Source organism: Salvelinus alpinus, chromosome 4 (genome assembly GCF_045679555.1).
Source record: "Salvelinus alpinus chromosome 4, SLU_Salpinus.1, whole genome shotgun sequence".
NCBI lineage: Eukaryota > Metazoa > Chordata > Actinopteri > Salmoniformes > Salmonidae > Salvelinus > Salvelinus alpinus.
Window position 1 is genome coordinate 18,930,141 of NC_092089.1, and position 26,412 is coordinate 18,956,552.

Here is a 26,412-nt window from a genome sequence, read left to right on the forward strand (position 1 = left end):
CTTCTTGTTTAGATTAAGACACTGCGGAGCATGTGTGGCTAGTGCCATGTCTGAACAGCTTGTTTGAAAGACAGTTGGTTTACTAGAGAGGATGTTAGCTAGCTAGTCAGCTATCTATTCAAATAACTTTTTTGTTTTATGAATCAACTGGAAAACTGCTGACCTATGTGAGCAAACTATCATGCTAGCTAGCTAGTTCAACAAGACAATATTGTTCATTCCGTTACTTAAGCCATGTAGCTAGCTAGCTAATCACCTTCCCATATGGTGCCAATTGAACAGATAGTTCATCTTTGCAGAGGGTCTCGTATGTGTGGTTTACATTAAAGAGAAAGACGGATGCTTAACATGGTCTATCCATTACCTTTGTTTTGTTTTCAGCTGCCACAGACAGACAGATCATCAGTCTTGAAACATAGACGTTGTGAAGATGAGCAAGAAGACACCTAATCGTCCCGGGATCACTTTTGAAGTCGGTGCTAGAATTGAAGCTCAAGACTATCTACAAAAATGGTATGTAACAGTCAAGTTCCTTCATGTAATCATGTGCATAATGACAGATATACATGTAACATAGTAGACATTTTGTTCTTGTCTTCTTTCTTATACAACCTTCTAGGTACTCGTCACGCATTGAGGACATCGATTTCGATGAGGGAAAGATGCTTGTCCACTTTGATCGTTGGAGCCATCGATATGATGAGTGGATCGCCTGGGACAGCACTCGACTGCGGCCTTTTGAAAGGCCAACACTCCGTAAAGAGGGACTGAAGGAAGAGGAGGGGGAGGTGACTGTAGGTGTTTTTGTCCAGCCACAGACTACTTCTCAATTTGTCTCTCCACGATTCCTCGCATCCTATTTCCTTGATGCATTCTCAACCGTATTGGAGGAGAAGGTCCAAGGTCCCTTCCCTCAGACCTTCTTCTCTATTTGAGAAGATATGATGATGTGAGGAATTGAGAAAATATGAATTGGGAGTGTCACAGACTCCAACAGACCATGTATTGTGGCTTGCAATGTATGGATGGATTTGATGAAACTCATATGGCATGCCAATTACTCAAAACAGCTTTCTCTGGGCTAGAGACAGTTTGCCTCATGAGGAGTTTTGTTGTAGATGGTTGAGTGTGCGCAATCAATCGGATGAGTGATAGATGGATAGTAGTAACATATCGATTCTGAGTGAACTATCGTTTTAAAATAAATAACAAATTGTTTAATGCCTTATATCTTATAAATATTTCTACCAGGAGAGACTCAGTGAGATGTCAGCATCTCGCCTTGATGAGCTTCCTGGATGTACAGAGGACCAAACAGAGTTACCGCAGCCGAGACAAGTATACATACATTCCCTGTGTCTCATGTTGCAGTGATTTGGCTGAATTATTAACTCCTTGTCTCACTGTTTGGGTTCTTCACATAACACAGCTTTGGTCAAAACCATCAGATCATTTTTGTTGAGGCATAACTGAATCTGACATAGCTATACCAGAGTTTAGGCATTTCCATACTGCAGTGCTATTCTGTGGTCTAAAGGGGCTCATTCTGTGTCATTCAAGCGTTTGGCTCTTTGTGTTCCTGTCATATGTTTGTAAAATTTATCTTTGAGCTTTTTGTGTTACAAATGCAGCCATTTTTATCTCAATATTAAATAATTTAGTACCTTACTGTGATTGTTTTCAATTAAAATGATCCTAAAATAGCTTCTTAGCAAAGATCAATTTCTCAAGTAAAAATTTTGCTAGGACTGTCTGGGAGTGGTCTGACCGGGGAGGGGGAAACTTAAAACTAGCTGTTATTGGCAGAGAGGTTTGGAACTTTCTTTTCTATTGGTCAAATAACTAATTTACAGCCAGTTGATGTCACCAGACAGGCCAAAACTCCATCCCACCAAAAAAGGCTGAAATTTCAGGTGGCCTTTTCAAACAGCTCTTACACTAAAATGGCTTTTTCAGAATTTCAAAGTTTTATTCCAACCTCAGTGTGGAAATGTATTTAACACACAAGAAATCACCTTCTTTACATCACTGGGCCTTTAATATTCAAGCTACACTTTCAATCTTACAAGCAATTCCTTACATCCTGAATCAGACAACAACATTTAGTGCTTCTACAGTATCTATACTGGACAAAAATATACATGTAACATGCAACAATTTCAAAGATTTTACGGAGTTACAGTTCATAGAAAGGCCTACCCACTTGGGAGCCAGGCCCAGCCAATCAGAATTAGTTTATCCCACAAAAGGGCTTTATTACAGACAGAAATACTCCTAAGCACCGCCCCCTGCCCCCCCCCAACACACTCTCAAATTTCAAAGATCTTTTATTTGAACTCATGAAGCATGGAACCAACACTTTTACATGTTGCGTTTATATTTTTGTTCAGTATAATTTCAAACTTTCGTCTCTCATGGCACGTGTTTGTTAAATACATATTTAGAGTAATGGAGGTTTGTTTGGCTTGACTTGTTTTACAGGAATTGAGAGATGGTGAAGAGGTGCTTGCGCGATGGACAGATTGTCGCTACTATCCTGCAAAGATTGAATCTGTAAACAAAGAGGGTATTTATCACTAACTATTTCTAAAGCAGTAGCAGGCCGTATGGCCAATACACATAACACAATGACTTGCAATTGTGTCCGTCCCAACTGAAGTGTCTTTGTTAAATTCTAGGTATCTACACGGTGCAGTTTTATGATGGAGTTATTCGCTGTGTGAAAAAAAATCATATCAAATCTATGCCCCATGATGCAAAAGGACAGGTGAGCTGGTCACATGATCATACAATCACTTCTGGAATCAGCATGAGCATATTTAAAATTAAAATAAAACAAATATGTTTCTTTGTCAATTTAACCTTTCTTAACAAGGCAAGTCAGTTAAGAACAAATTCTTATTTACAATGACGGCCTGGATAGCATTCCTCCAATAGAAGTAAGGAACATGTAGCTTAGTAAGAAACTGGCATTATAGCTAAGAGTCTGGCGTTATCGCTAGGGGTCTGGCGGTTATCGCTAGGGGTCTGGCGGTTATCGCTAGGGGTCTGGCGGTTATCGCTAGGGGTCTGGCGGTTATCGCTAGGGGTCTGGCGGTTATCGCTAGGGGTCTGGCATTTTTAGATTTACTGATTTTAATAGAAGGCAAGTTAAAATTCCTGAAAGTCTGTTGTAGACAGTGTAGGATACCATAATTTTCTATTTCACTTCTCCCTCTTTTTCAGAAGGTAAAGGGCAACAGGGAATTGCTGGATTTAATGCGAAGGCTGATTCCCACAGTCTTGGCAAGATAGACTTGCTGGCATCTCCCTTGTTCCAACCAGCAGACACTCAAGGAGACCAGAGTCTAATCTTAATTACTACTTAATCATTTATTTTACTTAGAACTTTTTACTTTTAATGTGCAGCAGTACACTTGGAAAGTAGTAGCTAATAGGTCAAACACAAGTCCCTATAGGCTAAATATATTGATTTCTTTACTATTGAGGCTTACTATTTTCTCACCGACCAAGGTCGTGACCTAGTCTTAGACCTAGATGATCTGTTTAGTCACGGTTAAGCCTGTTACTTCTCCACACACTAAGTCAGAGTCCCAAATGGCACCCTAACTAGAGGCTGCTGCCCTATATACATAGACTTGGAACCACTGGTCACTTTAATAATTGGAACTAGTCACTTTAATAACGTTGACATATTTTGCATTACTCATCTCATATCTATATACTGAATTCTATCCTTTTCTACTGTATCTTAGTATTTGCCCCTCTGACATTGCTCGTCCAAATGTTTATATATTTTTTAACTCCATTCCTTTTACTTTAGATTGTGTATTTTGTTAGATATTACTTGTTAGATATTACTGCACTGTTTGAGCTAGAAACACAAGCATTTCGCTATGAACCGCAATAACATCTGCCTTACACGTGTATGTGACAAATACCATTTGATTTATTTCCTATATAGGTAATAGGGTTCAATTTGGGACGCACCCTAACTAACTTACAGCAGCAGCCTATAGAATAGATGCATTTATCTAACTACCAGTCTCTAATACTACGTTTAATAACAAAATATGGATACATTGGATTTAAAGAGCTTTTCAAACAACAACAACAATGCACAACAAAACAAAATAGAAAACAGCGAAGGAGGAAAAACAAGTCTCTCTTCTCCAACAGGACTGGATAGCCCTGGTGAAAGCTGCCTCGGCTGCAGCCAAGAGCAAAGGAAGCAGTACGCCTCGTACCAGTGCCAACAGCAACAAGGTCAGGGACGACCCTCACGGTGGGAAGTCTGACGATGAGGATGGTCAAGAAGAGCTGGATGAAGAGTTGCAGGATCAGTCCGACTCTGACAAACTGGGTAACTTGAGTCCTCTCCTTCCCTCACCCCACCAGATACATGCACACTGTGGGTATTTCCAAAAATGGCTCCCTATATAGTGCACTACTTTTGACCAGAGCCTTATGGTCCCTGGTCAAAAGTAGTGCACATTGTAGGGAATAGGGTGCCATTTGGGACACAACTGGGTTTAAAATTAGCAGGCCCTTTAAAAATGAATGATCATTTCTCAGTGCCTGTTCTCATGCAGCTAGTACTGTATGTTAGTATCATACAGCAGTGATATGGAGTAGTGGTATCATTTAGATGTTATGATTCTTTACTCTCAACCTCTCCAATGATAACTAAGACGCTGTGTTGATGAGGAAGAAACCAAGCCCTCAGAGCAGCAAGACATGAAATCTAAGAGAAGGAGAAATGGACAAGTTAGCATGTTATTCACCTTAGAGGGTCCAGGAATGCTGTAAAACCACAGGTCATATTTCATCCCAGTGGGTCCAGGCCTGTAAAACCACAGGTCATATTTCATCCCAGTGGGTCCAGGCCTGTAAAACCACAGGTCATATTTCATCCCAGTGGGTCCAGGCCTGTAAAACCACAGGTCATATTTCATCCCAGTGGGTCCAGGCCTGTAAAACCACAGGTCATATTTCATCCCAGTGGGTCGGGGCCTGTAAAACCACAGGTCATATTTCATCCCAGTGGGTCCAGGCCTGTAAAACCACAGGTCATATTTCATCCCAGTGGGTCCAGGCCTGTAAAACCACAGGTCATATTTCATCCCAGTGGGTCGGGGCCTGTAAAACCACAGGTCATATTTCACCCCAGTGGGTCCAGGCCTGTAAAACCACAGGTCATATTTCATCCCAGTGGGTCGGGGCCTGTAAAACCTCAGGTCATATTTCATCCCAGTGGGTCCAGGCCTGTAAAACCACAGGTCATATTTTATCCCAGTGGGTCGGGGCCTGTAAAACCACAGGTCATATTTCATCCCAGTGGGTCCAGGCCTGTAAAACCACAGGTCATATTTCATCCCAGTGGGTCGGGGCCTGTAAAACCACAGGTCATATTTCATCCCAGTGGGTCGGGGCCTGTAAAACCACAGGTCATATTTCATCCCAGTGGGTCCAGGCCTGTAAAACCACAGGTCATATTTCATCCCAGTGGGTCCAGGCCTGTAAAACCACAGGTCATATTTCATCCCAGTGGGTCCAGGCCTGTAAAACCACAGGTCATATTTCATCCCAGTGTGTCGGGGCCTGTAAAACCACAGGTCATATTTCATCCCAGTGGGTCGGGGCCTGTAAAACCACAGGTCATATTTCATCCCAGTGGGTCGGGGCCTGTAAAACCACAGGTCATATTTCATCCCAGTGGGTCGGGGCCTGTAAAACCACAGGTCATATTTCATCCCAGTGGGTCGGGGCCTGTAAAACCACAGGTCATATTTTATCCCAGTGGGTCGGGGCCTGTAAAACCACAGGTCATATTTCACCCCAGTGCCCTCCTCCTTAGTTAACCATCACATGTACAATGTGTCTCCAAAATAGCGCCCTAGTCCCTTTATAGGGCACTACCAGGGACTGGGTCAAAGGTAGTGTACACTATAGAGGATACAGGGTGCCATTTGGGACAGCCATGGTGTGTGGCGTTCCGACCTGTAAATGGACCTGTTATATTCTCCCTCTGCCTCCAGAATCCCATGAAGGTGATGCTGACTGTAAGAAGGAGCGGACAGAAGTACCAGTGACTTCCCAACAACAGGTACCAGCTAGTCACTCACTGTAGTTCAGATAATGTCCCAACAACAGGTACCAGCTAGTCACTCACTGTAGTGCAGATAATGTCCCAACAACAGGTACCAGCTAGTCACTCACTGTAGTGCAGATAATGTCCCAACAACAGGTACCAGCTAGTCACTCACTGTAGTTCAGATAATGTCCCAACAACAGGTACCAGCTAGTCACTCACTGTAGTTCAGATAATGTCCCAACAACAGGTACCAGCTAGTCACTCACTGTAGTGCAGATAATGTCCCAACAACATGTACCAGCTAGTCACTCACTGTAGTGCAGATAATGTCCCAACAACAGGTACCAGCTAGTCACTCACTGTAGTGCAGATAATGTCCCAACAACAGGTACCAGCTAGTCACTTACTGTAGTGCAGATAATGTCCCAACAACAGGTACCAGCTAGTCACTCACTGTAGTGCAGATAATGTCCCAACAACAGGTACCAGCTAGTCACTCACTGTAGTGCAGATAATGTCCCAACAACAGGTACCAGCTAGTCACTCACTGTAGTGCAGATAATGTCCCAACAACATGTACCAGCTAGTCACTCACTGTAGTTCAGATAATGTCCCAACAACAGATACCAGCTAGTCACTTACTGTAGTGCAGATAATGTCCCAACAACAGGTACCAGCTAGTCACTCACTGTAGTGCAGATAATGTCCCAACAACAGGTACCAGCTAGTCACTCAATGTAGTTCAGATAATGTCCCAACAACATGTACCAGCTAGTCACTCACTGTAGTTCAGATAATGTCCCAACAACAGGTACCAGCTAGTCACTCACTGTAGTTCAGATAATGTCCCAACAACAGGTACCAGCTAGTCACTCACTGTAGTGCAGATAATGTCCCAACAACAGGTACCAGCTAGTCACTCACTGTAGTGCAGATAATGTCCCAACAACAGGTACCAGCTAGTCACTCACTGTAGTTCAGATAATGTCCCAACAACAGGTACCAGCTAGTCACTCACTGTAGTGCAGATAATGTCCCAACAACAGGTACCAGCTAGTCACTCACTGTAGTGCAGATAATGTCCCAACAACAGGTACCAGCTAGTCACTCACTGTAGTTCAGATAATGTCCCAACAACAGGTACCAGCTAGTCACTCACTGTAGTGCAGATAATGTCCCAACAACAGGTACCAGCTAGTCACTCACTGTAGTTCAGATAATGTCCCAACAACAGGTACCAGCTAGTCACTCACTGTAGTTCAGATAATGTCCCAACAACAGGTACCAGCTAGTCACTCACTGTAGTGCAGATAATGTCCCAACATGTACCAGCTAGTCACTTACTGTAGTGCAGATATATATATATACAAATAAAATAACTTAAAAGACAGACTTTGTTCCATAGTATGTTTATTTCTTTTTCTGAGGCTGTGTCCCAAATGGCATCATATTCCCTATATATTGCACTGCTTTGGACCAGAGCCCATAACAAAAGTAGTGCACTAAATACGGAATAGGATCCCATTTGGGACTTAAGCCTAAGAGTCAATTCATGACAGCAATCCCACTGTGTATTCCTCTCTGTATTCTTCCAGAAGGTACCAAGAACAGCAGACCATGATTCCGTACAGGGGCAGACCCAGAGACAGACTGGGTCCTCTGTGACGGGCTCTCCAGCCAAGTGTCGGAACAGGCGTCTGAAGCACCACTCTGGGGAGTCCAACAGGTAGCTTTTGATACGATAGCTATTGGCTTTCAATGCCCTAGGAAATCTGTGGGTTATTGGTATATTTATAGTGTATTGTAATCGGGTAATCATTTGTCATTAATGATGTAATTGTAAGTTGTACTTGTAATTCATATTTTTGTTATTTGTATAATCATTTGTTAAATAATGAAGAACCCATTTGTCATGGTTAACAGCAGCCAGAAGCAGAGAGCGTCCAGGCCACCGTGCTCCATCACTACTCTGTCTGCTGGGGAGGACACCATGTCAGCCCCAGAGTCCATGCTGACTCCCGCCCCCAGACACAGCTGCCCAGACATGGCTACCTCAGGTCGGTCTGCTGAGGGACAGGATCATAGTGGAAAAAGTACTTCCACTAACTAACTCAAAGTAGTGTATAGTCTTAGACACAAGTGGTGTTACAAATATGAACTATGTATACAGTTTTTGGAAGATTTTTTGGGGAAAAACAAACTAATTGCCTCAGAAGTGTTAGGTTCTAATTCTCACAGTAAAAACTCGACGGACTCTATGAAAGCTCAAACCAAGTTTATTTTTCCCAGAGGATCAATACAGCTGCATTAGTCAAAGACATTGTTCACACAAGCTCTGATATTTAATCCTTTCTCCTAGGCTGAGTCTCCTCCTACACCTCTGAACAGCCAATGCATCTCTGTTGCTAGACAGAACCTTAGTGATATCTGTTCTTCATCTGACCTCTGACCCAAAATGCTCACTCCTCCCCAACTCATGGCTGTCATGGTGATTGGTACCAGACTGTGTCTCTTCTCCTCCCAGAGGATCCCACCCATAGGATCCCTGATGGCTAACAATAACATATCCTGACATAATGTAAACGTTATACATTAAGCTCTCTCCCTCAGTGACATGAATAAGTATATTTCATATTCTCAGAAGCCAACAGAAGTAAGACTTGGGGAGCTCGGGCTGTGATCACTGTCAGCACAAAACTATTTTCCATGATGATTCTTAGTGGGTCATTTGGTTGTTGTGCCGTGTCTGTGCTTCCTCTCCAACAGGGCATGGTGAGGCGGTTCCTCCAGGCTCCCCCAGGAGCTCAGAACAGAGCCAGAGGAGGAGACGCTCCCAGCGCCTGGCCAGCGTCAGCCCTGATATAAACTCTGACCCCAGCGTGACCTCTCACCCCACCACCACCCAGTGCCCTGACCTCTCACCCCATGGGAGGGAGCACAACACATCTCACAAAGACCCCTCCTCCTCCTCTCCAGAGGGTGAGTGCATCCTCGAGGGATCAGAGTTCTTCCTGGCTACCTTCGTGACCTGGGTCATATTAACTAGGAACCAAACGGAACCAAATGGGCCGAAACAGGGAGGAAACTAGCTGAACTTGTCAAATAAGAAACGCTTGTTTTAATTTTGCGTGACAAAACGTTTTGCTACAGTGTGCACTAATGAATACAACCCTGACCAAGAAAAAACCATGAACAACCAGGAAAACAACCCTGAATCTATTCTGTGTGTGATTGTCCTCCTTTAGATCAAGTGACAAACTCTGTGGAGAGGGCAGAGTCATCGACCCTCCACAACTACTGTGTTGGCATACCACCTACACCTTCATCTGCTGCCTCCATCCTCACACCATCTCATCCACCAATCACACACAGAGACCAGCTGACTGACAGGCCATCGGCCAATCATACGGCAGTGGCAGACAAATTCCCACCCTTAGCTGCAGGTAATGCTTGACTATGGGAGTTATTTATTCTCAACTGTAGCATCTCAAATGGCCCCATATTCCCTACAAAGTGCGCTAAAGTAGTGCACTTTATAGGGGAGTAGGGTGCCGTTAGGGTCAGACATTGTACAGTATAATGTATGTTAGATAATGTCCTAATCCATCTGTGTTTCTGTGTGATTTGTAGCCGCTGGGAGGAGTATTACTATCAGGAGCCCTAAACTAAACAAGCACACCAGGGAGCCAAGTAGGTTTTCTCCTCAAGCTTATTCCAGATTATTTTACTTTGATTGTATTACTTTTAACCATTACTTTTAATTTCCTTCAAGGCTTACTGCAATTATTATTCATGTTCCGGTAAGAAGCCGATCTTTACCGAGTCCTCTCTGTCCGATAGAATGAAAGCATACTCGAACGCTCTTCAGCCCAGCTTGAACAAAAAGGGAGTCATGTACTGGACTGAGAGACTTGATAATCCAGAAAAACATTCCTCACTCTCTCTCTCTCTCTCTGTGTGTCACCTCTCTCTCTCTCTCTCCTCTGTGTGTCACCTCTCTCTCTCTCTCTCTCCTCTGTGTGTCACCTCTCTCTCTCTCTCTCTCTCTGTGTGTCACCTCTCTCTCTCTCTCTCTCTCTCTCTCTCTCTCTCTCTCTCTCTCTCTCTCTCTCTCTCTCTCTCTCTCTCTGTGTGTCACCTCTCTCTCTCTCTCTCTCTCTCTGTGTCACCTCTCTCTCTCTCTCTCTCTCTCTCTCTCTCTCTCTCTCTCTCTCTCTCTCTCTCTCTCTCTCTCTCTCTCTCTCTCTCTCTCTCTCTCTCTCTCTCTCTCTCTGTCACCTCTCTCTCTCTCTCTCTCTCTCGCTCTCTCTCTCTCTCTCTCTCTCTCTCTCTCTCTCTCTCTCTCTCTCTCTCTCTCTCTCTCTCTCTCTCTCTCTCTCTCTGTCACCTCTCTCTCTCTCTCTCTCTCTCTCTCTCTCTCTCTCTCTCTCTCTCTCTCTCTCTCTCGCTCTCTCTCTCTGTGTGTCACCTCTCTCTCCTCTGTGTGTCACATCTCTCTCTCTCCTCTGTGTGTCACCCCTCTCTCTCTCTCTCCTCTGTCACCCCTCTCTCTCTCTCTCCTCTGTGTCACCCCCTCTCTCTCTCTCCTCTGTGTGTCACCTCTCTCTCTCTCTCTCTCTCTGTGTCACCTCTCTCTCTCTCTCTCTCTCTCTCTCTCTCTCTCTCTCTCTCTGTGTGTCACCTCTCTCTCTCTGTGTGTCACCTCTCTCTCTCTCTCTCCTCTGTGTGTCACCTCTCTCTCTCTCTCCTCTGTGTGTCACCCCTCTCTCTCTCTCTCCTCTGTGTGTCACCTCTCTCTCTCTCCTCTGTGTGTCATCTCGCTCTCTCTCTGTGTCACCTCTCTCTCTCTGTGTGTCACCTCTCTCTCTCTCTCTCCTCTGTGTGTCACCTCTCTCTCTCTCTCTCTCTGTGTGTCACCCCTCTCTCTCTCTCTCTCTCTCTCTCTCTCTCTCTCTCTCTCTCTCTCTCCTCTGTGTGTCACCTCTCTCTCTCTCTCTCTCTCTCTCTCTCCTCTGTGTGTCACCTCTCTCTCTCTCTCTCTCTCTCTCCTCTGTGTGTCACCTCGCTCTCCTCTGTGTCACCTCTCTCTCTCTCTCCTCTGTGTCACCTCTCTCTTTCTCTCTCTCTCCTCTGTGTGTCATCTCTCTCTCTTTCTCTCTCTCTCCTGTGTGTCACCTCTCTCTTTCTCTCTCTCTCCTCTGTGTGTCACCTCTCTCTCTCCTCTGTGTGTCATCTCTCTCTCTCTCTCTCTCTCTCCTCTGTGTGGCATCTCTCTCTCTTTCTCTCTCCTCTGTGTGTCACCTCTCTCTCTCTCTCCTCTGTGTCACCTCTCTCTTTCTCTCTCTCCCCTCTGTGTGTCACCTCTCTCTCTCTCTCCTCTGTGTCACCTCTCTCTTTCTCTCTCTCCCCTCTGTGTCACCTCTCTCTTTCTCTCTCTCTCCTCTGTGTCACCTCTCTCTCTCCTCTGTGTGTCATCTCTCTCTCTCTCTCTCTCCTCTGTGTGTCAACTCTCTCTCTCTTTCTCTCTCCTCTGTGTGTCACCTCTCTCTCTCTCCCCTCTGTGTCACCTCTCTCTTTCTCTCTCTCTCCTCTGTGTCACCTCTCTCTCTCCTCTGTGTGTCATCTCTCTCTCTCTCTCTCTCCTCTGTGTGTCAACTCTTTCTCTCTCTCTCTCTCCTCTGTGTGTCACCTCTCAGTCATGAACACCAAGCGGTGTGATGACCCAACGTCTCCCAACGACCTGGACCTCTACAAGTGTAAGATCCCTGGGTGCTCCAAGGCCTTCCGCAAAGCCAAGCTGCTGGACTACCACCTCAAGTATTACCACAACGCTGACAAGGACCTCCAGGACTCTGAGCTGCCAGGCTCCCCAGACAGGGCTGGTCGTACCCGGGCCACCTCAGCCTCCATGCCCACCACCACCCTGCTGGAGGTCCCTGACAACACAAAGAGACGCAGGACTGTCTCCACCTCATCGTGTATGGATTTAGATTTGATTCATTTGAAAACACAGTTAGTTGGATGTAACTTGAATACACAAATTCACCAAATTGTTTTAGGCTGTGTATCCCAAATGGCACCCTATTCCCTATTTATAGTGCACTACTTTTGTCTAGAGCCCAACCTTATACTCTCTCTCACCCCCCTCTGTCCCTCAGCGCTGTCCCCTCAGGGCCATATGTTTTATTCTGTCCCCTCAGGGCCATATGTTTTATACAGTCTCCTCTGTCCCCTCAGGGCCATATGTTTTATACAGTCTCCTCTGTCCCCTCAGGGCCATATGTTTTATACAGTCTCCTCTGTCCCCTCAGGGCCATATGTTTTATACTGTCTCCTCTGTCCCCTCAGGGCCATATGTTTTATACAGTCTCCTCTGTCCCCCCAGGGCCATATGTTTTATACAGTCTCCTCTGTCCCCTCAGGGCCATATGTTTTATACAGTCTCCTCTGTCCCCTCAGGGCCATATGTTTTATACAGTCTCCTCTGTCCCCTCAGGGCCATATGTTTTATACAGTCTCCTCTGTCCCCTCAGGGCCATATGTTTTATACTGTCTCCTCTGTCCCCTCAGGGCCATATGTTTTATACAGTCTCCTCTGTCCCCTCAGGGCCATATGTTTTATACAGTCTCCTCTGTTCCCTCAGGGCCATATGTTTTATACTGTCTCCTCTGTCCCCTCAGGGCCATATGTTTTATACTGTCTCCTCTGTCCCCTCAGGGCCATATGTTTTATACTGTCTCCTCTGTCCCCTCAGGGCCATATGTTTTATACCGTGTCCTCTGTCCCCTATATTTTATACTGTCTCCTCTGTCCTCCAGCACTGTCCCCTCCGGGCCATATGTTCCAACTGGACTGTACTGGACTGGGAAGCTGTCTGAAACCTCCCAGGTTGAACAGGAAGAAGCGCTCCTCTGCCTCCATGAGCTCTGACAGCACAGAGCTGTCTCTCCCTCCTCCGCCTCAGGAGAAGAGCTTCGAGTCCCTCCACGACAAGATTCTGAAGAAGGTGATCGATAAGGACAAGCACCTGGAGCCAGGTTAGTGGCAGGGCAGTGGGCCTTCCTGAGGGGCTATAAGGACTGAAGCCAGGTTAGTGGCAGGGCAGTGGGCCTTCCTGAGGGGCTATAAGGACTGAAGCCAGGTTAGTGGCAGGGCAGTGGGCCTTCCTGAGGGGCTATAAGGACTGAAGCCAGGTTAGTGGCATGGCAGGATACAGCAGGTGTAAAACAGCCCAGTGACATGCTTAACTGGCCAGCTCTTTCCCAACAACACACAATGAGGTAGTGATATAGATGAGAAGAAAAACACATGAAATACGACAGAGGGAAAAATAAAATAAACGATCCAAAGTAGTGCACTATATAGGGAATAGGGTGCCATTTGGGTGGCACATTAAATCAACACAGTTAGCTGCAGAGAACTGTAATCACATTACATACATGACTCCTTCTACAGGGTTAATGAAGATTGAGAAGAAGGTGAAACTGGAGGAGAAATCCCAGGTGATCGGTGAGATTGTGTTCTAGTTCTCTTCTTTTTTTTCTTTTTTTTTTTTTTTTTTTTCTTTTTTTAAATTTAATAAATTTTATCCCCTTTTCTCCCCAATTTTCGTGGTATCCAATCGCTAGTAATTACTATCTTGTCTCATCGCTACAACTCCCGTACGGGCTCGGGAGAGACGAAGGTCGAAAGTCATGCGTCCTCCGAAGCACAACCCAACCTAGCCGCACTGCTTCTTAACACAGCGCGCCTCCAACCCGGAAGCCAGCCGCACCAATGTGTCGGAGGAAACACCGTGCACCCGCCCCCTCGGTTAGCGCGCACTGCGCCCGGCCCGCCACAGGAGTCGCTGGAGCGCGATGAGACAAGGATATCCCTACCGGCCAAACCCTCCCTAACCCGGACGACGCTAAGCCAATTGTGCGTCGCCCCACGGACCTCCCGGTCGCGGCCGGCTGCGACAGAGCCTGGGCGCGAACCCAGACTCTGGTGGCGCAGCATAGCACTGCGATGCAGTGCTCTAGACCACTGCGCCACCCGGGAGGCCCTCTAGTTCTCTTCTTAGCAGTTGTAGTAAATACAATTTCTCCGTTGTTCCCGCAAATCAGTTGGTGATTAAATAATGTTCTGCTTTTCTTTTTTCTTTTTTTTCTTTTAGGAAAAAAGAAGGACAAGGATAAAGAGCGGAGGGACAGGAAAGAGAAGGACCACTTAAAACTGAAACAGAAGAAGAAGAAGAAAAAGAAGAGGAAATCCAAGCAGCACTGTACGTTTAGTTCAGGTGTCGTATCTTAATGTTTCTCCTGCTGTTGTGAATCCAAGCAGCGCTGTACGTTTAGTTCAGGTGGTGTATCTTAATGTTTCTCCTGCTGTTGTGAATCCAAGCAGCGCTGTACGTTTAGTTCAGGTGGTGTATCTTAATGTTTCTCCTGCTGTTGTGAATCCAAGCAGCGCTGTACGTTTAGTTCAGGTGTTGTATCTTAATGTTTCTCCTGCTGTTGTGAATCCAAGCAGCGCTGTACGTTTTAGTTCAGGTGTTGTATCTTAATGTTTCTCCTGCTGTTGTGAATCCAAGCAGCGCTGTACGTTTAGTTCAGGTGTTGTATCTTAATGTTTCTCCTGCTGTTGTGAATCCAAGCAGCGCTGTACGTTTAGTTCAGGTGTTGTATCTTAATGTTTCTCCTGCTGTTGTGAATCCAAGCAGCGCTGTACGTTTAGTTCAGGTGTTGTATCTTAATGTTTCTCCTGCTGTTGTGAATCCAAGCAGCGCTGTACGTTTAGTTCAGGTGCTGTATCTTAATGTTTCTCCTGCTGTTGTGAATCCAAGCAGCGCTGTACGTTTAGTTCAGGTGTTGTATCTTAATGTTTCTCCTGCTGTTGTGAATCCAAGCAGCGCTGTACGTTTAGTTCAGGTGTTGTATCTTAATGTTTCTCCTGCTGTTGTGAATCCAAGCAGCGCTGTACGTTTAGTTCAGGTGTTGTATCTTAATGTTTCTCCTGCTGTTGTGAATCCAAGCAGCGCTGTACGTTTAGTTCAGGTGGTGTATCTTAATGTTTCTCCTGCTGTTGTGAATCCAAGCAGCGCTGTACGTTTAGTTCAGGTGGTGTATCTTAATGTTTCTCCTGCTGTTGTGAATCCAAGCAGCACTGTACGTTTAGTTCAGGTGTTGTGTATAGTATGTTGTCAGTGAATGACCAGTCCATTTGTATAGATTATTGTTAACATATATATTTAAGACGAGACATAAGCTGGTACTTAATCGATCCTCAAAGGTGGAGTTTAATTGCCCCAGCCAATACACACACCACCAATAAATACATTAGAGAAAGATAAACGGACGTTAGAAGTAGCACTGGTCAATACATCATAAAAACTAATTCTGTGTTTTGTCACCTGCAGGTTATTCTGACTACGATGACATGTCCCTGTCCTTCCTGGAGCGATCTACGGCGTCTACTCTTCATCGTTCTTCCACCTCCTTCACTTTCCCCTCCTCCTCCTCCTGCTCCACCACCAAACATTACCAGTACCCCCGCGCCATCCTCTCCGTCGACCTGACCGGAGAGAGTGAGTGGGAATCGCCTGACAAGGGGGCGTCTTTTCTATGAAATGAATGCGTATACACACATATGTATATCAACCAATCACATTTCATCTTTACATGAATGTGCTGTTCAAATTGATGAACTCACATAGTGTTTTTATTGTTCTTCATCGCAAGTCATTACTCTGAATCAGACATGTTGACCCAATATTCCTATATTGCTGTAGAATATTGCTGTAGAATGTTATTGGGTAAAGAAAAGTATCCTATCCCGTCTCCTTTTTTCTAGGTTGACATTTTGAGGGACTATTTACTAGTTATCAGTTTTAGTTTGAAGATTGTGTCAGTAGTTCTGCTAGAAATGAATCGTGGGGTCCTTCACAGAGTTCCATAACACAGTCCCACTCTTAACCATCACCCATAACTTACCATCTGAAAGGAAGAGATGTGTACGTTACATGAATGTACAGTCTTCATCATAATGTTGTACATGAAATCAAACAATACAAGTCATTTAGCTTCACATCATGGTTATTGAAGTGTTTCCATATGAATTCATGAGACTGTGGGATGTTCCCCTCACATAGGCAACAGCAGAAAACCACTGAAGGTGCTGTGGTTATTGTTGATTGTCGTAGATCCAGTAGCCTGAGAAGAGACTCGTGGACCGTGTCCCCTTTCTCCAACTCTAGATCCAGTAGCCTGAGAAGAGACTCGTGGACCGTGTCCCCTTTCTCCAACTCTAGATCCAGTAGCCTGAGAAGAGACTCGTGGACCATGTCCCTTTCTCCAACTCTAGATCCAGTAGCCTGAGAAGAGACTCGTGGACCGTGTCCCCTTTCTCCAACTCTAGAATCGCTGCATTGGATAGATAATGTTTGTCCTTTTCATTCCACTGACCGAACCACATAATAGACTGGCCATTCTTCTACTAAAGTACAGATGACCCCTTGGAGGTTTTGTTGTCCATGACAGTGAATCTGATGAAGTAGATCCCTCTCAGTGGTGCTGTGAAGATACCTGCATCATAGGAGACGCAGGGAGACATCAGCACTGTTCATGTCTCAGACACTGGAGTCCATGCCCCAGACCGACAGAACAGCAACACCAGCAGAGCCACAGCAGCCTTCATTCTGGACTTAATACCTCCTCAGAATGAATGTAGTCTACTGTGATCAGTGGCCTTCTATATTTCACATTGGGGAAGCCAACAGTACTTGGGAAATGAAGAAACATCGCCAGCGACTGTTATCTAACAGTGTCAACTGGGTCCAATTTGGTGTTAAACTGTTGTTGTTTTTTAAGGTTCTGACAGGTGTTTACGCCCCTCTCGCCTTTACACAGGCTTTCAGTATTGGAATAGACTGGTATATTACTCTGTGGTGATCACACTTGGTATTTAGATAGAAAACTGTCAACTAAGTTAACTTTAGGTGATGCTTTGCTGAAGTTCTCACAATTATATGACATCAAGATATATGTTGTAAAGAATGTGAGCATTGTGTTTACACTTGTTTTTATTCTCTCTCCCCTCTCTCTCCCCCTCCGCCTTCTCTCCCTCTCCAGACCTGTCAGACATAGACTTCCTGGAGGACTCGACCACAGAGAGCCTGCTGTTTAGTGGAGATGAGTACAACCAGGTAGGGTTGTCACGATACTACCATTTGTTTCTGGAAACATAGAAAACAGGAAGCAGACTGGACTCCATGGTCCTTTTAGGATCCTCCTCTATGTAATAGGTTGTGTGTTATGGCTTGGGAAATGTATAGATGTGACTCAGGGTGACAACATGACTAAGGGGGTTTGTTTTGAACCCTCCGACCAGGACTTTGACTCTTTGAACATGGAGGACTTCCAGGAGGAGGATGAGGATGGTACCCAGGAGATCGTCCGCTGTATCTGTGAGATGGACGAGGAGAATGGATTCATGATTCAGGTACTGGACTGACTGGAGCCCTCAGACTAGTGTTATGTCTCAGGTGGGGTTGGAAAATTCCAGTCACTTGTGGTGTAAATTCAACACCAGGGACACCTGAAGTTAATATTAAATGAATCACTCTTTAGTATCAGTTAACTGGGGAGTTTACAACAAATACATGTACAAAGTACAAGTCTGCCACAAGCTTCTCCTGGGCGTTCCCTTCAGGCCTCTAATCTGGGCCTCCTGAGTGGCGCAGTGGTCTAAGGCACTACATTGCAGTGCTAGAGGCGTCACTACAGACCCTAGTTCGAATCCAGGCTGTATCACAACCGGCCATGATTGGGAGTCCCATAGGGCGGCGCTCGTCCGGGTTTGGCCTGGGTAGGCTGTCATTTGTAAATAAGAATTTGTTCCTAAATGACTTGCCTTGTAAAATAAATAAATAAAATGTGTTATACATGTTTCAGACCTGGGTTCAGATAGTATTTGTTTCCACCTAAACACACATTCATTCTCTCTCTCTCTCTGTGTGTTTCAGTGTGAGGAGTGTATGTGCTGGCAGCACAGTGTGTGTATGGGGCTTCTGGAGGATAGCATCCCGGACCAGTACATATGTTACATCTGCAGAGACCCTCCAGGTAACACCATACCCTACACTCCCCTAACCACAGATCTAGGATCAGATTACTCCCCAACCTAAACCATTAGGGGGATGAAAGATAATCTCACCCTCTGTCAGTGGTTAGAGGCAACTTTTAGCCTGATCTCAGATCTGCTGTCTCCTATCGCCTGGTCTCAGGTCTGTTGTCTCCTTCTATTGCCTGGTCTCAGATCTGTGGTCTCCTTCTATCGCCTGGTCTCAGATCTGTGGTCTCCTTCTATCCCCTGGACTCAGATCTGTGGTCTCCTTCTATCGCCTGGTCTCAGATCTGTGGTCTCCTTCTATCGCCCGGTCTCAGATCTGTTGTCTCCTTCTATCGCCTGATCCCAGATCTGTTGTCTCCTTCTATCGTCTGGTCTCAGATCTGGTGTCTCCTTTTATCGCCTGGTCCCAGATCTGTTTGTGCTCTTGACAGCTCCATTGATGTCATTGTCAAGCCAAACATGACCATGAGTGACAAGGAGTTGGTATGATAGCACAAATCAAATGTATTTATATAGCCCTTCTTACATCAGCTGATATCTCAAAGTGCTGTACAGAAACCCAGCCTAAAACCCCAAACAGCAAGCAATGCAGGTGTAGAAGCACGGTGGCTCGGAAAAACTCCCTAGAAAGGCTGAAACCTAGAGAGGACCCAGGCTATGAAGGGTGGCCAGTCCGCTGGCACTCAGGCTAGGCAACTTCTACCTAGCCTATACAATTTACAAACAAGACTGGCACTCAGGCTAGGCAACTTCTACCTACTCTATACAATTTACAAACAAGACTGGCACTCAGGCTAGGCAACTTCTACCTACCCTATACAATTTACAAACAAGACTGGCACTCAGGCTAGGCAACTTCTACCTACTCTATACAATTTACAAACAAGACTGGCTCTCAGGCTAGGCAACTTCTACCTACCCTATACAATTTACAAACAAGACTGGCTCTCAGGCTAGGCAACTTCTACCTACTCTATACAATTTACAAACAAGACTGGCTCTCAGGCTAGGCAACTTCTACCTACCCTATACAATTTACAAACAAGACTGACACTCAGGCTAGGCAACTTATACCTACTCTATACAATTTACAAACAAGACTGGCACTCAGGCTAGGCAACTTCTACCTACTCTATACAATTTACAAACAAGACTGGCACTCAGGCTAGGCAACTTCTACCTACTCTTTACAATTTACAAACAAGACTGGCACTCAGGCTAGGCAACTTCTACCTACTCTATACAATTTACAAACAAGACTGGCACTCAGGCTAGGCAACTTCTACCTACTCTATACAATTTACAAACAAGACTGGCACTCAGGCTAGGCAACTTCTACCTACCCTATACAATTTACAAACAAGACCAAGATATTCCTACATTATTATTATCATCAACATGTTGGTTGTCTTCCTGACATGTCCATTTGTTTTTGTTGTTTAGGTCAAAGGTGGAGTGCCAAATATCTGCATGACAAAGACTGGTTGAACAAGGGTCAGATGTACGGCTTGTCCTTCCTCTCTGAGAACTACTCTGAGCAGAACTGTAAGACCAGCGTGTCCACCCATCAGCTGTTAGCAGACGTGTTCAGTGTCAACAACGTCCTTCACGGACTACAGCTGAAGATGGACATACTACAGTAGGTCACCTTTCAAAACGTAGGGAAACGTTTTCATCACACCTAAAGAAAACTGTGAAACTCATTATCTGTAGTACGGGTTCTGGTCAAATCTAGTGCACTATAAAGGGAATAGGGTGCTATTTGAAACGGATCCATGATCATTTGGAGTCTAAATGAACCATTACTTCCTTGTCCACCTATAGGAACAAACACAATCCCAATTTGCACTTCTGGGCTCGGTCATGGGTGAACTCTGACGAGGACCAGCCCATGGGCGGTCTCCCTGACTGCATCCACTTGACAGACAACTCTCTGAACAACCACAACTCCTCCAAGACTGACACTTACATCACCAGCGAACACAGGTACACGTTCAGCTGTCTGTGTAATACCTGTTTGTAGTGGCGACGGGCCACTGGTATGGAATCAAACATTATCACCAGCGAACACAGGTACAGGGTCAGCTGTCTGTGTAATACCTGTTTGTAGTAGCGATGGGCCACTGGTATGGAATCAAACATTATCACCAGCGAACACAGGTACAGGGTCAGCTGTCTGTGTAATACCTGTTTGTAGTAGCGATGGGCCACTGGTATGGAATCAAACATTATCACCAGCGAACACAGGTACACGTTCAGCTGTTTGTGTAATACCTGTTTGTAGTAGCGACGGGCACTGGTATGGAATCAAACATTATCAATATTGTGTTGAATTAGCGATATTGGTGCCCGTCACTAGTTTACACTGTGTTCATAATGTATTTTATTGATCGTTGTCTAGTCTTTGTAATCACTCTTCTCTGCTCTACAGCTACCAGAAACCCCCCAGCCCCGGACAGCTGGAACACTGGCTCTCTACAGACCGACCGGCTGCAGACCCCCACGGCTCTAACAGCCAGGAGGGAGGAGGGGTGGGGGCGGACCTGGTGGTGGCTTATACTAACCCCGCCTCCCACTCCACCCACTTCACAGCCAAGGAACAGGAAGTAAGAAAGGTGTTGTTGATCTTCATTGTCTCTTGTTTGTTTTTAAGACGATCACTTTATTCATCAGTTGTACATCAGGTCCAACTGGGATGTAACTTCATACCAACCTCTCCTAAAGACAATACACTACGTGGAGAGGTAGGAACAGGGGACTGTTTATCTCAACCTCTCCTAAAGACAATACACTACGTGGAGAGGTAGGAACAGGGGACTGTTTATCTCAACCTCTCCTAAAGACAATACACTACGTGGAGAGGTAGGAACAGGGGACTGTTTATCTCAACCTCTCCTAAAGACAATACACTACGTGGAGAGGTAGGAACAGGGGACTGTTTATCTCAACCTCTCCTAAAGACAATACACTACATGGAGAGGTAGGAACAGGGGACTGTTTATCTCAACCTCTCCTAAAGACAATACACTACATGGAGAGGTAGGAACAGGGGACTGTTCATCCCAACCTCTCCTAAAGACAATACACTACATGGAGAGGTAGGAGCAGGAGGTGCCCATGGAGTTAAGTGCACAACGGCAAGCCGTGGTATCTAGGGTTTGATACATGTAACCCCTCCGAGTTGCCTCACTTCCGGGACAGATTTTTCCTGTCAGACCCGGGATTCGAACTGGCAACCCTCTGGTTTCTGTCTCGCGCCTCTAACCACTAGGCTACTGGCATTCATTTTTTAAATAATTGTAAAATGTGTTGATCAATTTTGATTTGATTTTTGTGGTTGAGTTAATGCTGTGTGTTGTCAACAGAAGACAACTGCCCTGGCTGTGCCTGGCTCCCTGGCTGTGCCTGGCTGTCTGAATGAGAGGGGACCAGACTCAGTGGAACATGCCAGGAACTGTCTCCAGTGGCAGATGAACCTCCTCACTCACATAGAAGATGTTCAGAACCAGGTGGCAGGCAGGATGGACCTCATAGAGAAGGAGCTTGATGGTAAATGGGGTGGTCTGGGTGGTCTAGAGAATGAGCTTGATGGTGAATGGGGTGGTCTGGGTGGTCTAGAGAAGGAGCTTGATGGTAAATGGGGTGGCCTGGTGGTCCAATAAATACACTGTCCTATCCTATAGACTAATAATACACTGCCCTATCCTATACACTAATAATACACTGTCCTATCCTATACACTAATAATACACTGCCCTATCCTATACACTAATAATACACTGCCCTATCCTATACACGAATAATACACTGTCCTATCCTATACACGAATAATACACTGTCCTATCCTATACACTAATAATACACTGCCCTATCCTATACACTAATAATACACTGTCCTATCCTGTACACTAATAATACACTGTCCTATACACTAATAATACACTGCCCTATCCTATAGACTAATAATACACTGCCCTATCCTATAGACTAATAATACACGGCCCTATCCTATAGACTAATAATACACGGCCCTATCCTATACACTAATAATACACTGCCCTATCCTATACACTAATAATACACTGCCCTATCCTATACACTAATAATACACTGCCCTATCCTATACACTAATAATACACTGCCCTATCCTATAGACTAATAATACACTGCCCTATCCTATACACTAATAATACACTGCCCTATCCTATAGACTAATAATACACGGCCCTATCCTATAGACTAATAATACACGGCCCTATCCTATACATGAATAATACACGGCCCTATCCTATAGACTAATAATACACGGCCCTATCCTATACACTAATAATACACTGCCCTATCCTATAGACTAATAATACACTGCCCTATCCTATAGACTAATAATACACTGCCCTATCCTATAGACTAATAATACACTGCCCTATCCTGTACACTAATAATACACTGCCCTATCCTATACACTAATAATACACTGCCCTATCCTGTACACTAATAATACACTGCCCTATCCTATAGACTAATAATACACTGCCCTATCCTATAGACTAATAATACACGGCCCTATCCTATAGACTAATAATACACGGCCCTATCCTATACACGAATAATACACGGCCCTATCCTATAGACTAATAATACACGGCCCTATCCTATACACGAATAATACACGGCCCTATCCTATACACGAATAATACACGGCCCTATCCTATAGACTAATAATACACGGCCCTATCCTATAGACTAATAATACACTGCCCTATCCTGTACACTAATAATACACTGCCCTATCCTGTACACTAATAATACACTGCCCTATCCTGTACACTAATAATACACTGCCCTATCCTGTACACGAATAATACACTGCCCTATCCTATACACGAATAATACACTGTCCTATCCTATACACGAATAATACACTGTCCTATCCTATACACTAATAATACACTGTCCTATCCTATCCACTAATAATACACTGTCCTATCCTGTACACTAATAATACACTGTCCTATACACTAATAATACACTGTCCTATACACTAATAATACACTGTCCTATCCTATACCCTAATAATACACTGTCCTATCCTATAAACTAATAATACACTGCCCTATCCTATAGACTAATAATACACTGCCCTATCCTATAGACTAATAATACACTGTCCTATACACTAATAATACACTGCCCTATCCTATAGACTAATAATACACGGCCCTATCCTGTACACTAATAATACACTGCCCTATCAACACTAATAATACACTGCCCTATCAACACTAATAATACACTGTCCTATCCTATACACTAATAATACACTGCCCTATCCTATACACTAATAATACACTGCCCTATCCTATACACTAATAATACACTGTCCTATCCTATACACTAATAATACACGGCCCTATCCTGTACACTAATAATACACGGCCCTATCAACACTAATACACTGCCCTATCAACACTAATAATACACTGTCCTATCCTATACACTAATAATACACTGCCCTATCCTATACACTAATAATACACTGCCCTATCCTGTACACTAATAATACACTGCCCTATCCTATACACTAATAATACACTGTCCTATCCTACAGACTAATAATACACTGCCCTATCCTATACACTAATAATACACTGTCCTATCCTACAGACTAATAATACCAAAGCAGTGGGAGGTAATGGCCCCATTGTAAATGAAGGAGGAACTGGTTCTTACCTTATTAGATCCTAACCGTGTCTCTCTCTCTGCGTCCCTCAGTGTTGGAGAGCTGGCTGGACCTCAGTGGGGAGTTGGAGCCTCCGGACCCCCTGGCCAGGCTGCCTCAGCTTCAACACCGCATCAAGCAGCTCCTCACAGACCTGAGCAAGGTGCAACAGATGAGCACCCTGTGTTCTGTCTGAGTCTGGCCTGAGTCTGGCCCGGGTTAGCATGGCAACAGCACTAGGCATCTGGTGTCTTCACAGAGGAGAGTCCCATCCAAACCCAGGGTGAACCCCGTCCTCTCTCTCTGGCACCGAAGCACACCGTCTGCTGTGGTCCATAAACTGTCAAACTGAGCACACCTTCTCCTCCTAGACAGACTGTGGGAGGGAAGCTTCAGTTGGATCAATACAAGGGGGATGAATGGATGTATAGAGACCAACAGGAAAGAGTTGAGTCCAGTGGACTCTTGGTATTAGAAAGAAGAGTGTTTTGAGTTGGAGTAACTGACAAGTATTGAGTTTGACGAAATGGGACTTCTGGATGAAAAGTACCAGTTTAATACAGTGTTAGTTTGTAGGGCCCAGGACGTTTTGTTGTTTTAACTAAGACTCCCTGTTATGAAGTTCCCACAACGTTTTCATAACCAGGAAGGAGGGTTTGTCCACGTACATTAAATCGTTCACACGCATTCTATGATATAGCTGAAATTCAATTTAATTAAATTAGATTATTAAAATGCAATGAGATTACCTCATCATGGGGCCCGTCCCAAATAGAACCCTATTCCCTTTATAGTGCACTACTTTAGACCGTAGTACACTACAGTATGTAGGGAATATAGGGGTCCATTTGGGAAACATCCCATCACTCTCTTGCCTCAGTAGGAGGAGAGCTGTAGAAGCCTTGCTTGTGTGATATGAGTTAATGCAGAAACTAAATCACCATGGTGATTGTAAGATGATATTGTAGCAAGCTTTAACCTGCCAGAAATCTGTTCTGTTTTGGAAGCGTGGTCTGAAACTAGTTTTGAGATGTTGTAACATTTTGAGTTCCCCCTCAAGTTCACACTATCGTTAGTTGGTTTGTTAAAAAACCAGTGCTAACATCAGTCATTTAGCGACTGCATTCTGATTTCATTTCAGGAATCTATTGCCACCTTTTACAATCATTAACTTTCATTCTCTTATGTGCCAAGTCTGAAAGTATGACCCACCAAGTTTACAATGTTATCATTCTCACTGATTCAACATGGGGATGAGTATATTTTACTGGTGTATATAATATAATCCACAGACAGACATACGACTGTGTGTCTTCAGGATGTCTCCATGACAACCACGGAAATGGCCTTGATGTCACGGGGACATCTGTGGCACGTTTGTCTCTGTGTGTGTATACGTCCCGAAATGGCACCCTATTCCCTATGTAGTGCACTACTTTTGACCAGAGCCCTATGGAGCCTGTTCAAAAGTAGTGCGCCGTGTAGGGAATAGGGTGCCATTTGGGGACGTAGCCTCTGTCTGTGGGGTTTTTGATGCTTTCAGTGCGGCCCCAGTATGGCTGCTACGTCACATAACACCACAATGTCTTCTGACTAAGTGGACACGTTTGAAGCTAAATTGCCAGCTGGATGTAAATGTGTATTAAAAAGCAATGTGTTGATTGCTGTTGTTGGGTCATTTTATGTACAGTTTTTATGACTGTAAAGAGGAGGAAACATCTATAGAAGACACAAGAGGATAAAATATACTTGAAGAAAAATGACTATGTTTATTTAGCGTTTCTATGAACCTGTATAAAAAGTGTTTTAGAACCAGCCGCAAGGGTATAAAACAAAGTAGATTTTTATTGACATATACCAGCTGTACATTAAGAGTTTATTTAAGACCGGTTCTTTATGTGATTTACTACATGTACAATGCCATTAAAAAAGATATTCTGAATATTTTATATCTCGTCTTAGTTATTATTTTAAATTATATATTACAAAGTTGGTGTGTGTGTTATACTGTTACACATTCAATTGTTAATTTGTGTTGTCTGTTGCTGGCCTTGTTTTCCATGTTTTATGTCATTTGACTTCAGAAACCTGTCGTCCGTTGGCTCTTGAAAGAGCATCGTCCTGAAGGTGCAAGTCATGTTCACCTGGGTCGTATTTATTAGTGTAAACCGTAGAAAAATGTTTTGCAACGTAAACAACAGGTTCTTATTGGACAGATTCAGATAGTCCCTCTGGCGTTTCTGTCCGTTTTCTTCCGATTTGGTTTCTAGGTTTCTAATGCATCCCAGGTCAAGTCTTGCATGACCAACTCCTCCCTTCTGATGGCCCTCTGAGTCTCAGGCTTGGCTGCTCCCACTAGAATGTTCCAGAAGTTCCATTGTTCCAAACACACCTGAGTGTTCCATGTTTGGCGAGTGAGGACCACGTGTGTCACACACTCCTTCCTGAGTGCGCTGACTACCTAGGGGAGGATGACATTGCAGATAA

General features: G+C 44.5%; 1 protein-coding gene across 10 annotated transcripts in view; it reads left to right on the plus strand.

Moving 5' to 3' along the window:
- Positions 1-25,874, plus strand: part of phf20l1 (PHD finger protein 20 like 1) — a 26,875-nt gene extending 1,001 nt beyond the window's left edge. For 2 of the 10 annotated variants that reach the window (XM_071395860.1, XM_071395861.1), the window contains exons 2-26: positions 382-513; positions 620-794; positions 1,252-1,338; positions 2,482-2,566; positions 2,679-2,767; positions 4,180-4,363; positions 6,039-6,106; positions 7,690-7,820; positions 8,018-8,187; positions 8,861-9,073; positions 9,340-9,537; positions 9,725-9,784; positions 11,791-12,072; positions 12,914-13,132; positions 13,551-13,604; positions 14,254-14,376; positions 15,496-15,663; positions 17,207-17,280; positions 17,466-17,576; positions 18,100-18,199; positions 19,650-19,845; positions 20,031-20,192; positions 20,638-20,821; positions 21,572-21,755; positions 23,979-25,874. In XM_071395860.1, coding sequence (XP_071251961.1) covers positions 431-513; positions 620-794; positions 1,252-1,338; positions 2,482-2,566; positions 2,679-2,767; positions 4,180-4,363; positions 6,039-6,106; positions 7,690-7,820; positions 8,018-8,187; positions 8,861-9,073; positions 9,340-9,537; positions 9,725-9,784; positions 11,791-12,072; positions 12,914-13,132; positions 13,551-13,604; positions 14,254-14,376; positions 15,496-15,663; positions 17,207-17,280; positions 17,466-17,576; positions 18,100-18,199; positions 19,650-19,845; positions 20,031-20,192; positions 20,638-20,821; positions 21,572-21,755; positions 23,979-24,121 — 3,543 coding nt within the window. In that variant the 5' untranslated portion in view covers positions 382-430 and the 3' untranslated portion in view covers positions 24,122-25,874. The remainder of the gene's footprint in view (positions 1-381; positions 514-619; positions 795-1,251; positions 1,339-2,481; positions 2,567-2,678; positions 2,768-4,179; positions 4,364-6,038; positions 6,107-7,689; positions 7,821-8,017; positions 8,188-8,860; positions 9,074-9,339; positions 9,538-9,724; positions 9,785-11,790; positions 12,073-12,913; positions 13,133-13,550; positions 13,605-14,253; positions 14,377-15,495; positions 15,664-17,206; positions 17,281-17,465; positions 17,577-18,099; positions 18,200-19,649; positions 19,846-20,030; positions 20,193-20,637; positions 20,822-21,571; positions 21,756-23,978) is intronic. The other 8 variants (XM_071395863.1, XM_071395864.1, XM_071395865.1 and 5 more) reach the window with 8 other exon arrangements.
- Positions 25,875-26,412: the final 538 nt, after the last annotated feature.